This window comes from Canis aureus, chromosome 7 (genome assembly GCF_053574225.1).
Source record: "Canis aureus isolate CA01 chromosome 7, VMU_Caureus_v.1.0, whole genome shotgun sequence".
Classification (NCBI taxonomy): Eukaryota; Metazoa; Chordata; class Mammalia; order Carnivora; family Canidae; genus Canis; species Canis aureus.
In genome coordinates, this window is record NC_135617.1 from 23,705,565 (window position 1) to 23,718,292 (window position 12,728).

The 12,728-nt window shown below is 41.8% G+C and overlaps 1 protein-coding gene across 3 annotated transcripts in view; it reads left to right on the top strand.

Annotated features, from left to right (window-relative positions):
* MDN1 (midasin AAA ATPase 1) overlaps nucleotides 1–12,728 on the top strand; it is a 168,600-nt gene that overhangs the window by 127,019 nt on the left and 28,853 nt on the right. For all 3 annotated transcript variants that reach the window (XM_077903070.1, XM_077903067.1, XM_077903068.1), the window contains exons 70-81: nucleotides 435–581; nucleotides 1,838–1,947; nucleotides 2,559–2,632; nucleotides 3,265–3,457; nucleotides 4,760–4,919; nucleotides 6,915–7,061; nucleotides 7,598–7,721; nucleotides 9,070–9,175; nucleotides 9,730–9,845; nucleotides 10,929–11,414; nucleotides 11,690–11,916; nucleotides 12,498–12,653. In XM_077903070.1, coding sequence (XP_077759196.1) covers nucleotides 435–581; nucleotides 1,838–1,947; nucleotides 2,559–2,632; nucleotides 3,265–3,457; nucleotides 4,760–4,919; nucleotides 6,915–7,061; nucleotides 7,598–7,721; nucleotides 9,070–9,175; nucleotides 9,730–9,845; nucleotides 10,929–11,414; nucleotides 11,690–11,916; nucleotides 12,498–12,653 — 2,046 coding nt within the window. The remainder of the gene's footprint in view (nucleotides 1–434; nucleotides 582–1,837; nucleotides 1,948–2,558; nucleotides 2,633–3,264; nucleotides 3,458–4,759; nucleotides 4,920–6,914; nucleotides 7,062–7,597; nucleotides 7,722–9,069; nucleotides 9,176–9,729; nucleotides 9,846–10,928; nucleotides 11,415–11,689; nucleotides 11,917–12,497; nucleotides 12,654–12,728) is intronic.

The window sequence follows — 12,728 nt, forward strand, 5'->3', positions numbered from 1 at the left end:
CTTTTACATGGAATTCATCATTTGACTTGATAGTATTCCTGAGAGTTTTAAGTGACTTGTTCAAATTCTAGAGAGCTGGTTGTAAGATAAGATTTCCTTATTCTCTGTATCCAAGAGACAAGTCACAATGAAGATTTCTCTTCTTAGGTACTAGTTGATGTGCTTGAGTTAAAAGTATTTCATTTCATGCTTTAAAAATCATATTTAGTTTCATAATTTGCTGTGACTGCATTTATCACATATCCTGACTGCAGCTGTTTTTATATCAGCTTGGAATTTATCTCTAGTCCTTTGCTTCAAAGTTTTGCTTCGAAACATTAAGTGTTCTGTACTTGCTGCCATCCTTCAGTGTGTCCCATAGTAGATTAGATGCATGCTATAAATCCAGAATGATAGTTGCAAGTACATATGTTTTCCACTTTGAATCTCTAAAGATGACAAACAGATGACCTTGATGTTGCTGGTCAGCACATTACAAGCATTTATTGAAGGATCCTCACTGGGAGAATTCCACGTACGACTTCAGATGTTACTGGTTTTCCATTGTCATGTCTTGTTGATGCCTCAAGTTGAAGGAAAGGGTAAGGAGGGGGTGTGTGTGTGTGTTTCTTTTACACTATGCTATTTACATGGTTAGGCTTTGAATTCTCCATGAGATAGGTATCTTGTTGCATACCAAGTTTTATTTATTTATTCACAAAGATTTTATTTATTTATTTGAGAGAGTGAGAGCATGCATGAGTGGAAGAGGGGCAGAGAGAGAATCTCAAGCAGACTCCACACTGAGTGTGGGGCCTCATGTGTGGCTCTATTCCACAACCCATGAAATCATGACCTGACGGAAACCAAGAGTCAGATGCTTAACTGAGCCACCCAGGCATCTCTGCATACCAGGTTTTAAATAAGATCCTTTTGGGGCAGCCTGGGTGGCTCAGCAGTTTAGCGCCACCTTCAGCCCAGGGCCTGATCCTGGACACTCAGGATCAAGTCCCGCATCGAGCTCCCTGCATGGAGCCTGCTTCTCCCTTTGCGTGTGTCTTTGCCTCTCTCTCTCTCTCTCTCTGTGTGTGTCTCTCATGAATAAATAAATAAAATCTTTAAAAATAAATAAATAAGATACTTTTAGTCATCTTTTACTTTGAAGTGATTCACATTAGATACAGAGAACAACATTAAAGTACAAACTGGTTATAGATGAAGCCCTGACTAGTGGACTCTGCCAGAGATTAATTGCCAAATCCTGATCTTGGGAACCAGTGTGTTGAGGCTACAGATCTTTCTGTCTAGACAGTGTAGATGTCCTGCTAAGCTTTTGCTTGATCGAGGGCATAATTAGATTCTTTGATCTAGTGAGAGCTCTGCTACATGTCAAGTAACTGCACATAAAACACTGTTAATTACTGTCCCTGACCACACCTATTTGGATGAAACAAAACCACGACTATAGGTTGTATGTGAATGAGCAGCCAGGGTGAACCATCTTTTAAGATGGGCTCAGTTTCTGCTTACTTTATGTTGAGATTCCAAGAAAGGGTTTGAAATTGTGTTCAGTGGAACATCTGAGTACACCATCTTTAAGAACAAAAGTGCAAAAAATTCAGTACAAGCTGAAATTTAAAAATGGGCTGGTGTTGACAGTCTGCCTGCTTCTCTGGGAACAGCTAGACTCAGGCTCCCCAATGAGCTATTAAATAATCTACCTGTGGAATGTTGTGCTATAATCTCATGGCCTTAAAAGTAATAAGGAAGGAGCATCACTGAAAGTTGGAGCCCACAGGTGTGGCAAGTAGCATATGCAGCAAGTGTGGTGTTTTTGTTTCCGCTTCATTTCTTCCAGATTCACTTTGCAGTGTTCTGTGGAATCTGTACCATTATTACAAGCAATTCTTTGACCGGGTCCAAGCCAAAATTGTGGAACTTCGTTCTCCCCTTGAAAAAGAACTTAAAGTAAGATTAGCAATTGTCATGATCATTCTTGGGAGAAGAAAATCAGTAAATTCTTTTTGGTTCTGTTCTTTTATCTATTTAACTGTGAGGCCGGGGGGCTCTCGGGAGTGGAGGAGAGCATTGCAACTGCCAAGTAGGATGGCAAGATTTACATTTTGTGGCGTTGGCTCAGTTACTGACCTGTCCAGGGGTTTGAGAGGTTAGTGGAGTGGCCCCTGTCAAAGGCTCCTCAAGAGGATTGCCACATACTTCTTTTAGTGCTCCCTCCCCTGCTCTTGGCCAGGCTGATTATCCACCTCAGAGGAGTGTTATTTAGTGTTGAGTGTTATCAGGATGCCTTGGGGAAAGGAGGACCCTGTCTTTTGAGAACTCTGTGGTTATCGAACCAACCGTGGCACAAACAATACATATCAGGTGACCTGTTGATTGTGGCAGCACTCTTTTCATTGCTTTGTGACAAATATGTGGTTCCTTTTTTGGACTTGTTTACTGGTACATAGTCTGGTATTTGGGATGGAGTGGGCTCTGGTCTTTGGCAAACAGATGATTTAGAAAGGAACAGAATAACACCAGCTTGATAACCCATTCCTTGATCTTCATTTATCTTTCAGGAATTTGTTAAAATATCCAAGTGGAATGATGTCAGCTTCTGGTCCATTAAACAATCTGTGGAAAAGACACACAGGTAATTCATTTTTTAAAAATTGGAGGGTGACGGGGTGCTTTGGTGGCCCAGTTAAATGTCCAACTCCTGATCTCAGCTCAGGTCTTGATTTCAGGGTCATGAGCTCAAGCCCTGCGTTGGGCTCCATGCTGGGTGTGGAGCCTATTAAAAAAAAAGGGGGGGGAACCAAAGCTCAGAACTTTTGTATGCTAGATAGCAAGACTACATTGTTAATGTGGCCTGACGTAGTGTTGCCTTGAACTTATTATAAGCACTAGATTGTTTTGGTGTGGCTTTTCAACAGCACCGTAACACCCAAAGCAGAATCTGTGTGCAAAAGGAATTGGTGTGCCTTGAGACAAAGCAGGCTAAGCACTGTAGAAGGGTTGAGTCTTTTGTCACCTACTAGCTGTTTTAGCGTGAGTGAAGTGATCCCACCATTCCTGACTTTAGGTTTTTCTTCTAGAAAAGGGAGATGACAATACCTGCCTTACTTTTCCTTAAAAACAAACAGGATGATTATGAATATCTAAGGAGTTCATGTATACAGTAGGTACAGGTTATTAAGTTATGTAAGTATGCGTTTTGCCACTTGTACATTTCCTCACTTTCCACCCATTTTTCCCTCCTCATCTGTCATTACCTGGGGCCAGGACCCTCTTTAAGTTCATGAAGAAATTTGAAGCTGTCCTGAGTGAACCCTGCCGGTCATCCTTGGTGGAGAGTCACAAGGAGGAGCAGCCTGACTTTTTGTCACAGCCAACAGCCACTAGTGAGGCATCCTCCATTCAGAGTCTGAACAAGGCACTGAGGGAGACCCTGTTGGCCCGGCCGGCAGCTGCACAGGTATATCTCATAAGACAGTGTTTGCTTATTCCTGCCCAGTCAGGGGAGATGTGTGCTTTCTCTGTAGGGGGTGTTCCTAGAACTAGGCAAGGGAATGCATTTGAAATCTTGCTCTTTGGACAAGTATAGCATTTGTATGTCTGCCTGACACTGCTGCATGGTAATGCAGAAAGCATTGATCCTGGTGCTGAAAGTTTAATGGTCAACTATGAGAAGTAAGTATTGTGCTCACCTGTGAAGATTTCATCTACCTGTGACAGAAGACTTGAAGCATCAGTTGAGGAGTACGCCACTGAAGCTGCCGCACAGGGAGTGACTGTATGCAGTGCTCTGTTGATTTTAATGGTTGCTGATGACCATAATATAAATTCTTATTGTGGCCAGTTTCAAGCACCAGCAGTTAAGAGTTGGCTTGCAAAATTCCAGAAAATATAATAGTCCTGGAGAGCTTGGGTGAGCAGATCTGTTATAGGATGTATGTTCTCACATCATATCCTTAGATGTAAAGAGCTCTGGGATCAAGGAGCACACCTCAAGAGAGTAATAGCTTTTGCTTTCTTACTGTATTTCCCATCTTGGGTCCATAGAGTAAGAAATGAAGATCCTCAAGCTATTTTTGGTATTTTCGCAGTACAGAAAGCATAATAGAAATTGAGCATATAGCCATGATATGGCTCTACAAATGATATGGGTGCCAAGTTTATTTTCTTTTGATTATATTCATCAACTCACTGATTTCTGTCCTGATGACCAAAAATTTCGATTTGCTATTGATGACAACATAGGAGTTTCAGGGATTCTAAAGGAAAAACAAAAACAAAAAAACAAAGAAAATAGGCCCTTGTGGGTGAAAGCTTTCCCCCTTATTGGATGTCTGGGTTCATGATAATTGAACTGTCAGGAAGTGGAGGATGGGGAGAGATGGTTAGAAGTAGGATTTGTGTGGCTGAGAAATGCACTGCAGCACAGTACCATAAAGATAGCAGTGTTACTACATTCAGAGATGAGGACTGGAGCCTTCTTATGGCTAGCACAGGTAGCATTGGCTTGGGGTACAAGAGCTCCTTCTACAGTGATCTCATGGAGAGCAGCAAGAGGGGTTTCTGAATATCCAAGACACATGCCTTTTTCATTTTGGTGATGCTGCTTTTTGTGAGACTTCAGAGATGGGGAGGAGAGAGTTTAATATTTGCTGAGCCAGGTGTGTTTGGAGGGGTGTAGCATTTAAATTTAGCACATGTGCAAGTTAGTGCTATTACTGTTGTTCTTGGCAGTGAGACTATCTTGTGCTTTGTCTCACAGGCTGTGATTCCAGAACAGTGTCAGGGTGCTCCTTTTCCTTCAGAGGGAGAGCTGCTGCGTCGCCTGCCAAAGCTCATGAAACGAATGAGGAAGATGTGCCTGACATTCCTGAAGGAAAGCCGTCTGCCTCACCTAGTGGAGAGCCTCGATCACTTCACTGGTGGGTACCAGCAGCCAGGGCTGAGGGTGGGGTTTGCTCTCTGTTTTCCCCAGTCCCCAAAGAGGGTGGGAATTTGTTATGTATGCCCTTTTTTGATCTCTTGAATAGTGTTGAGTAGTTAATTGAATAAACAAGTGGGCTAAAAACTAACAGATCCCAGATGCAGGAGCCATAATTTTCATCTTGTCTTCCTCTCATGTAAACTAACGCTATGTTATGCCATTTTCTACAATAGCCTTGTCTATATCAGCTCTCTTTGGTTGGAGAGATGGATTTCCCAGAGTCTGTAAGCTATCCCTACCTCTCAAACTGTTGTCTCTCTTAAATGAAAGAAGATTCATCCACAGTCTTCTTGTTTTCTCCACTGTGGAGAAATGGAGCAATTTCATCTCCCTGGTTGTCCTCACATAGGGAAGTTGAGAGTCAAGATTTGCTTTGTAGTATAACAGCAATGACTGAGGAACAGATTTCAGAACTTAATAGATTGAGGTCTTGGCAACCTTTCACCATTATCCTTCTCCCCTTTCATCCCTAGTGAGTGTAGTGTCAGTAGTGTCAGGTCCTTTAGTGAGGCTACAGTCTGATCTCAGGGAGCTCTTTATCTTTAAAACCTGTTAGAAGAATAGCCTAATAATCTCCATTCTCAAGATAACCTTCCCTACCTAAGCCTGATGACCAGGATCAACAGAAGGTTCCATGTGGATCTTCTGGAAAGGGCCCCCACTCTGTGACATAAAGAATTCTCTAACACTCTTGCAGTGTCTGTATGCAGTACATTTGCTGACTACTGGAAGGCTAGATGGCCCGTGTTAAGTTTGTTAGGGCTACCTTAACAAAGGTGATTTAAGAGAAATTAATTTTCACTCAGTTTTGAGGTTAAACTTACAAAAACAAACTACTAGCAGGTTTGGTTTCTTCTGAGGCCTCTCTTCTTGGCTGGTAGATGTCTGTTTTCCTTCTTTGTCTTCACATAGTTTCTTATGTTCTACTTTTCTGTTAAGGACATTAGTCAGGTTGGACTAGAGCCCATCCATGTGGCCTCCTCTTACCTTAATTACCTCTTTAAAGGCTTTGTCTCCAAATACAGTCACATTTTGAAGCACTAGGGTTAGGATACGGTAACATGAATTTTGGGGGTCACGCTCACCCAGAACACTGCCTGTGGCAGGCAGGCAACAGCCTCATGTTACAGGTATCTGTGAGTATTCAGCAAGGCAGTGTGGTGCTGGAGATAAAACTTGGGCTTTTGGAGTCAGTCTGGCCAGGGTTCATGTTCTGTCTCTTAGTTCCATTCTTTTTTTTTTTTTTTTAAGATTTTTTATCTGTTTATTCATCACACACACACACACACACACACACACACACACACAGGCAGAGGGAGAAGCAGGCCCCATGCAGGGAGCCTGACATGGGACTCGATCCTGGGTCTCCAGGATCACGCCCTGGGCAGAAGGTGGCGCTAAACTGCTGAGCCACCCGGGCTGCCCCCTCCTAGTCCATTCTTTAAGTAAATGGAATTTAGAAAGTGATGAGACCTCTCAGCCTCTCCAAGCAGCTAGAAATTGGTGCTTCTGGAGTTGTACAGTATAAAGGAACATCTACCAGGAACTAGGTATAGGATAGGACCTCAGTATGTATCATATTTATGGGAAATTTATCTCAGATGACTTAAATTCTTAGTGTAAATTGCTGCACATAGTGCTAAACAAGTGCTTTCTGCCCGACCGAATATAAATCCCTAGATTAAAAAAAAAAAACTACTTTTATTTGAGTTGTTTGTTGAGATAAAATCCATGATTTTTTATTTTCTATTTCCATGCATCTTGATTCCTTTAGTTTAGAATTTACAAAGTGCTAGGGACTATGCTAGTTGTCAGAGCCTTAAATATGAACGTCACCTGGTTCTTATTTTCCATAATGTACTGAATCTTGAGTATTGGTTTTAACACATGACTAAGCCCTTGTGATTTCAGTATTGCCTCATTATCTCCTCAGGTGAAGTGATTTCCTCTGTAGGTGAACTGCAGAGCTTAAAGGTGGAGCCCTCTGCAGAGAAGGAGAAGCAACGATCAGAAGCCAAGCACATTCTTCTGCGGAAGCAGCGAGCTTTAGCAGACCTCTTTCAACACCTTGCAAAAACTGGTAAGATTATTGCTTGAAACCTGATGGAGAATGATGGTCAGCTATTAGCGGGGGAAACAACGTGAGTGATTTAGGGGAAATTTCTAGAGACGATTGATGGTGGGAAACAGAAGGTATGTAGGCAAGATTTTGAAATGCCATTCTGAGAGTACAGTCATACATATGAAATTCTCCTCTGATGAACCATTTGTGATTTCCAAATATTTTCACAGTTTTGTAATGAAGTTTCTCAAAAACCATGCTTTATTTTCATCACCATATGTTGTATGGCACCCACCCTTTCAACATAGCTTAGAGAGCAACATTTCTCAAACTTTAGTGCATGTACAAATGACTTGAGGAATCTCGTTAAGTGTAGTAGTTCTGTTTCAGGTGCAGGGCAGGGCCTGAGAGCCTGTTTTTTTTTTTTTAAGAAGCTACTGGGTTGTGCTGTTCCAAGGACTTTATTTTGAGTAGCAATGATGGTGGGATGGGGATGAGGCATGGCACATTCATTCTCTTCTGAGTTTCTTAAACACATGATATTTATTTCCCAGGTTTGTCATATCGCAAAGGTCTTGCCTGGGCCCGTTCAAAAAACCCTCAAGAGATGCTTTATCTTCACCCATTAGATATCCGGAGCGCGTTGTCTATAGTCAGCACTCAGGAAGCTGATTCTAGGTTTGTTTTTTAAATTATAAACGGAGCAAGTTATTTAAGCCTCCATGTCCTTATTTGCCAAAATGGGTATAGAATATCTCTCTCCTAGTGTTGGTGTACAGATAACATTTAGAAAAGTGCCTGGCTTAGGATCTGGCTTGTGGTAAGCATTCGTTCAATAAGAGTTCATCTTTTTCCTTTTCCTTTTCCTTTTCCTTTTTCTTTTCCTTTTCTTCCTTTCTCCCTCCTTCCCTCCCTGCCTCCCTCTAACACCCAATATGGGGTTTGAACTCTTGACCCTGAGATCAAGAGTTGTATGCTCTATTGATGGAGCCAGCTAGTACCCCCCCACACACACACACACTTTTTTAAAAGTATCTTTTCCTTTCCTCCTTGTATTCACCTCTCCCATTATATTTTTGGTCCTTTGATTTTCCTAAGGTCTCTTCACTTGATTTCAATTCACAGGTGAAAATCCATGAGAGAATGGCCACATTTGTAGCTGTTCCCTGTACATAGATTCTTTATAATTTCTAATATATTCTTGAATTTGAGAACCTTTTGAGACAGAACTGTGTTCATAACTATGGCAGAGGTGGTTGTAAATGATGATTTGCTCACCTGGGTATGCATATATTTGTATTTTGTTTGCCAGTGGTCTTCTCAATGCTTTAAATTTTAATTCAACACAACATTATAAAAAATAGAAATTATTTTTTAAGTCTTTTTAAGCAATCTCTACACCCAACGAGGGGCTCAAATTCATAACCTTGAGATCAAGAGTTACATGTTCTTCTACTTGAACCAGGCAGTCACCTCAAAAGTAGAAATTTTACATAGATATTCTGGATTTCAGTTTTTCAGGAAGATTTGGGCAAGTGGGTTCACTTTCCCATGTAGTCAAAAGTTAAAACTGTAGCTCCCTCCTTTTGACAGGACATATGCTCTTCAGATCATTGTGGTCTTCAACAATACCTTTTGCATATTCCACATTGAAGTCAGTTGTCATTGGCATGTATCATTTTGTGCTTGGCTGTCCTTAATCAGTTATATTATCTGCTTGGCCCCTGTAGGCATCAGAATTTATGACCCTTAGCTTCCACTCCTAAGATAGTTACAAAGTTTTCATTAAGGAAATTATATTGTCATCATAATTTATTTCCCTACTATCCCTCCAGTGCTGAGTATATAACACATTTTTCACATAAAGGGCTGACAAGTACCTGACTGAATGAGACCGCACAGAAATAAATTTATTCACACACTTGACTTTGAATTGTGGTTAAACAATCTCAATCTCTGAGTCTTCAGGATCTGCGCTGGGAAATAGTGGTTTTATTTAAGTAAATCATGTTGATTTCTTTTCTAGACTCCTTACAGAAATCTCATCTTCATGGGATGGATGCCAGAAATACTTCTTTCGCTCTCTTGCACGGCATGCCAGACTTAATGCAGCCTTAGCAGCTCCTGTCAAGGTAGGTGACAGAACCCCAGAGATTTTGCAGAAACCCAAAGAAAGCTCCTGTTGTGCCCCTAGGGTAGCATTCTCAAGTCTTGTTAAGTGATCAGAGTACATTACCGAAAGTGACTGAGTTTTTTGTAGAACATCATTAAACTTAATATAAATCAGATTTGGCCAATTTGGGTTTAATCATGGAGCATTTTATCATAAATTCTGTTACTTACATTTGGCAGCAAGACCCAATGCATAAGAGAAGTTAAGTCAAAAAAGCTTCAAGTGAGAACGCCATCTTCAGGTATTTTTTTCTCTTTGTGAATTGAGAAAAGACTACTAATTTTGATGTTAAGTCTAGTTCCTGTTCATGGAACATCTGGACAGATAATTTGAAAAGCACTGCTCAAAAAGATGAATACGTTGCTTCTAGACTGCAGTCTATATCCAAAGCTTATCTACACAAGGGGCACTTTCCCCAGAGAGGATTAGATGAACCGGCTCTCTAATGACACCTGCATAGGTGGTGGTGTTTGCCAGCGGCACCCTTGGCATGCTTCCTTTTCCCCCTGTCAGGAGTTGGGCATGAGCAACGTTGAGCGGTGCAAAGGGTTCTCGGCACATTTGATGAAGATGCTTATTCGACAGCGGCGCTCCCTGACTACGCTGACTGAGCAGTGGATCCTCCTCAGGTATTTGCTAACTAGTTAGTAGGATTTGTGGCATGAATTAGGAAGAATTGTGCGAGTCAGCTCTCACGTGAAATGAAATTTGAGGCTCAGAGATGTAGGTAGGGTTTCTTTTGGCTCTGTCCCTTGCTCTTGTTGATATGCTTCTGCTCTGTGGTTCTGGTACCACCTCTTGGGAGAATGGGCCCTGGAGGAGGAGTTCCGGGCTGAAGTACACCCAGGTCTGGATTGAGGGGGTTTGTGGTTGACACTCTATCTGGCTGTGTGACAGGATTGTGTTTATGGTATTGGATTATCTGTCTCTGAACACAGATCAGATTTGTGATTGTTTCCATTCATTAGGCTTTTTGGATCACAGAGTTGCAATTTACTGAGCCATACACAGATGCTTCTCATTGGAAATAGATATTTAAAAGATGAGGACAGTTAGGAAGGCTGTCATCCATTTGTTGAGTGGATTGTTGGCTGAAAGGTAGTATTTCCAGACTATATACACACTTTGGCTACAGCTATTTTCTTCTTTACTCATAAGGGTTTATCTAACAAAGTATACTACAATTACTGGATTTTCTTTTTCTTAAATAATGGTTGAAATCACTGCAGTGAGGGACGCCTGGATGGCTTAGTGGTTGAGCATTTGCCTTGGGCCTAGGACGTGATTCCAGGGTCTGGGGATCAAGTCCCACATCGGGCTCCCTGCATGGAGCCTGCTTCTCCCTCTGCCTATGTCTCTGCCTCTCTCTCTATGTCTCTCATGAATAAATAAATAAAATCTTTAAAAAAAAAGAAATCACTGCAGTGGTGTGACTATGTTGGGTGTGATAAGCTGTAAGGGAATAGATGATAAGCAGTGAGTTTTGATACTTGTGAAAGACTGAAGAGCCTCCTTTCAGTCTTCAGAAGGATGTGTTTAATTAAGTGTATTAAAAGGCATTTAACAGACTTCTTATCTGTGGGGGATCCTGTCTTCTTGATTATGTGAAGAAGCCCATACTTTGTTTAGAAATAAATGAATTTCCTGTTTAAAACCACATGGTGACACAGTTTAAGGTGCCATGTGTTTTCCCTGTTGGTTTCTCGGCACAGGAACCTCCTTGGCTGTGTGCAGGAGATTCATAGCAGGCTGACTGGCCCATTGGTGTACCCAGTGGCCTTCCCTCCTCAGGATGGTGTGCAGCAGTGGACAGAAAGGCTGCAGCACCTAGCCATGCAGAGCCAGATCCTGCTGGAGCAGCTCTCCTGGCTCCTCCAGTGCTGCCCCAGTGCAGGGCCAACTCCAGGCCGAGGTGATGCCCAAGCACAGGGTCGGCCTTCTGCTGCCTACCCAGAAGGACCAGACCTCACCGAGGGACGGCTTTCCAGAGCAGTACAGGACCTCGTCCCATCAGAACTGAGTTATCCATCCCCAGTACCTCGAAATCAGTTGCCCTCTGGTTGCTTGATGCGTAAACAAGACCAAGTTTGGCAACAGTCAACTGCAAGATTAACAGAGATGCTGAAAACTATTAAAACAGTAAAAGCTGATGTGGACAAAATCAGGCAGCTGTCCTGTGAGACTCTCTTTCATTCTTGGTGAGTGTGCCTATTACTGTCCCCTCTATGCTCAGGTACTTGATCAAGGTTTAGTAATGAGAGCAAGTGATGAAAGGGATTTTGCTTTAATTCTCTGTTTTTCTGTGGACTTTCATGGTGCTTTGTGGTATATATCTCACTATTAATCTTGAAATGGAGTGAATTTTCCCCTGCTTAGATTTTAGTGGTTGGAGGGAGGTTGTGTGTGTGTGTGTGTGTGTGTGTGTGTACGGTAGCCCCTTCCTCTCAACGTTGTGGCATTTCTCTTGTTGCAGGAAAGATTTTGAAGTTTGCTCTTCTGGGCTGAGTTGCCTATCCCAGATGTCAGTTCATTTGCAAGGCCTAGAGTCCTTGTTCATTATTCCAGGGATGGAGGTTGAGCAAACAGATCAACAAATGGCATTAGTTGAGAGCCTGGAATATTTAAGAGGAGAAATCAATAAAGCCACAGATGACTTTACTACCTGGAAGACACATCTACTTGCTTTAGGCAGCCAAGGCGGTAAGGACTGTCCTTCAACAAGGGAGTCAAAGCCCAGGGTAGGAGTGATGTCTTACAGATTTAAGTCCAGCCTATCCTAAAAACACATTATGTTTTGTTCCAGACATATCTATCCAGGTTTCTAAGACAGACAGGTATGGTTGGAACTCACAGCTTTTAACTATTGCTGCCTCTTTTCTTTGAGTACCTTGCCTCTGAATTGATGATGTCACTTTGTAGCACATATGTAGGGAGGTGGCAGAGGCTCACTCGCTGTTACAAACCATTCTCTCTTACACTGGAAAGTTGAGGGCTGATAACTAAGTTGGTGTTTATATGCACCATCATAACTATCTTCATATTTTTGGCATTCTTCCAGGAAAGCGTTCAATAAAAGATGGTAAACTCTTGTAGGTTTTATCTAGATAAGGAATAAGTCTCATTCACCTTTGTTTCAGCAGTTTGACACGGTGGCTCACCCATAGTAGGTACTTGATAGGTAGCCATTCGTAAAAAGTAACAAGTGAGAATTGTTAATTATTTCCAGAGACATTGAAGCAAATGATTGGGGTTTTTTTGTTTTGCACCATGTTACTTACTAGGAAACCAAATGTTGGAGGAAGGGTTTGTGGAAGATTTTTCAGAGCAAGTGGAAACTGCCATCAGGGCCATCCTTTGTGCCATCCAGAATTTAGCAGAAAGAAACTGTAAAAAGACAGAGGAGAACGCTGACCAAACAAGACCACAAGAAGAGGATGGTATGTCTGAAATCAGGCAAAAACGATTTTTATATATTATTTAATTTTTAAATTTATTTTTGTGGCTAAATATTT